Source organism: Engraulis encrasicolus, chromosome 9, assembly GCF_034702125.1.
Source record: "Engraulis encrasicolus isolate BLACKSEA-1 chromosome 9, IST_EnEncr_1.0, whole genome shotgun sequence".
NCBI classification, from domain to species: domain Eukaryota; kingdom Metazoa; phylum Chordata; class Actinopteri; order Clupeiformes; family Engraulidae; genus Engraulis; species Engraulis encrasicolus.
This window is the reverse complement of record NC_085865.1, coordinates 10,269,810-10,272,309: the sequence shown is the minus strand read 5'-3', so window position 1 is coordinate 10,272,309 and position 2,500 is coordinate 10,269,810. Positions and strand designations below refer to the sequence as shown.

General features: G+C 44.9%; 1 protein-coding gene across 2 annotated transcripts in view; it reads right to left on the bottom strand.

Annotated features, from left to right (window-relative positions):
- stau2 (staufen double-stranded RNA binding protein 2) overlaps positions 1-2,500 on the bottom strand; it is a 262,645-nt gene that overhangs the window by 82,556 nt on the left and 177,589 nt on the right. For both annotated transcript variants that reach the window (XM_063206467.1, XM_063206466.1), the window contains exon 14: positions 1,561-1,674. In XM_063206467.1, coding sequence (XP_063062537.1) covers positions 1,561-1,674 — 114 coding nt within the window. The remainder of the gene's footprint in view (positions 1-1,560; positions 1,675-2,500) is intronic.

The window sequence follows — 2,500 nt, the reverse complement described above, 5'->3', positions numbered from 1 at the left end:
GGAGTTCTGTTCCATTTTTTGTGTTACTATTTCGAGACTTAATTAAACACAACTCTTGACCATGGACACCAGTGCTTGAGTGGAGGGTTTGCAGGAGTGAGAAGGGGACCAAGAGGAAACCAAGCGTCTGTATTGTGTTTCATTTCTTTTGTTACTAACAGTCCGTTTTGGTTTTAGATGTATGTTTGGGATTTTAATTTATAATGCTTGTAAACATCTAGCCTGCCTATTTTGGACACCAGACGGAAATTAGCCTTTGGGCTACAATCTGGCATATTTACATATATGTGCATGCATGTATATGTTCATTAATGTGCAATGTCCTGAAGAAATAAATGAATTGAATTGAATTGAATTGAATTGGATGTAGCACACGGGAACTTACCTGATCATGGCCAGTCAAGAGGAGGAGATGGAACACACCGCAGCTTAACCCATTGATGCCTTATACTGCGTTGCGCAACATTGGCCCTGGTGCCTGGAGCTGCATTACGCAACATTCAGGCTCATGAGATTTGAGACAAATTCATTAAAAATCTGTTTGTTTGAGATGAATGAACACATTCTAATGAAAGATGAGGGTCTTAGCGCTTAAATGCAACTTAGTGCATGTTTTTAATGTGCTTCAGAAGCTGAGATATTTAGGTTTTTATAGGCTGAGGGCAGCTTTTCTTAAAAAGGGCTCAGGCCTTCAGCACCCTTTTTTGCAGGTGCCCTAGGCGTCAATGGGTTAAACTGCTCTACAAACGTTTGTGCAAGCCAGTGACTGTGAAGGACGTTTTGATGTAGCCACATCTTCTTCAGAGTGATATGGCTGGTAGTGACTAGTTTAGGGGGCTACTGTAAATACCAGATTGAACCTGGCAAACCTGGCTAGCGTACTTGGTCATGTCAAGTTTAGAGGAAGGGATATCTCTGGCCTGTTTCTGGTCTCGTTTGTAGTACAGGGGTAAACACTAGTGGTGTCAATAAACGATTTGGCAATGCATCACAATGCGGGGCAGGACATTTCAATAATCGAATCAGCAAATGCCATCATTAATGCGGCATGTTTTTTTTCCCAAGTTTCAATTACCTCTGGGGGCATTTCCTGGTCATAACTAGCTTATACAGACATAGCAGCTAGCTTAGGGACCCACGTGGTGGTTGACCTACATGATGACAGCAGGCTGGGTGGGTGGTTTCTGTATGGGGACACACCTGGTCATGGACAAGTTAGCATGTGGTTTAGAGGGATGCACAGGGTCGTGGCAAGTTTAATCCTGACTAATCGTGACTGATTGTGGCTACCTGGCCGTGGCTAGTTTAAAGACGTACTTGGTCGTAACTAGTTTAAGGCATACCTGGTCTTGGCTAGTTCAAAGACACACCTGTTTGCAGCTACCTGGTCATCACTAGTTTAAAGACATAAATGCTCTTGGCTAATTTAGAGACACACCTGTTCGCAGCTAACTGGTCGAGGCTAGTTTAAAGGTGCACTTGGTTGTGGCTAATTTAACTGTGTACCAGGTCATGGCTAGTTTAAAGACATAAATGGTTGTGGCTAGTTTAAAGACCTACCTGGTCGTGGCTAGCTTGGAGGGAGCTCCCGATGCCGTGGAACGTCATCTGCACAGGTGAGAGTGTCAGGTAGGTCATGTACTCTTTGCCCGTCTGCGCGTCATTATATTGCACCTGTCGGGGAGAGAGACAATCAGCTGTTAGGAAAACTGCACCTACGGAAGGCACATGCCAATCACCTACTCTGAACACAACCATTTACTTTTATACCCGACATGGCATGTCTTACAGTATGGATTTGTGGTTTTACAAGTGCCCTACTTGAGGAACTAGAGACTAAAGAAATCCAAGTGAAAATAATGGATAAAGCCATTTTGTCTTTGAATTTCTGCAGTTTTTGCAGTGGTCAACGGTTGTATGACGTGGTACGTAGTAGACTTCCAACAACAACCAAATCTTAAACATTAAAAAACTGTACATATCGGTATTCTGAGATACCATTTCCTTTATTGGATTTTCCCGACGGGGAATAACATCGCAACCCGACGGAGATTGTTTGCTCTCAATGGGAAAGAGCTAGCCTACTTTCGCCAAGAGCGGAGAGGAGAGGGTTGCTAGGCATCACCGGCCACCTCCGCACGTCAAACCACACTCAGGCCGACCGAGCGGCAGAGGGAAGGACTGGGCTGAGAAGAGTGTGTGGAGTGAGTGTGTGGAGTGGTATGCGTGTGCATGTGTTGTGTGGCGTGTGTGTGTAATGCGGAGTGTGTGTAGTGTGGCATCATGTGTGTGTTGGTGAGTGTGAGTGTGTATGAGTGTGTGTATATGTGTGTGTGTGTTGTTAGTTGAGCGTGTATGTTGTGTGTGTTGTTTGTGTGTTGTGTGTATGTGTGTTATGTGGAGTGTGTATTTGGCAGAGTTATTGAGGACAGTTTTGGTCGTCCCTCACGGCGCCTGACCCAGTAACACCTAGAGGTCAGGCATGCACTCACTCTCTCAC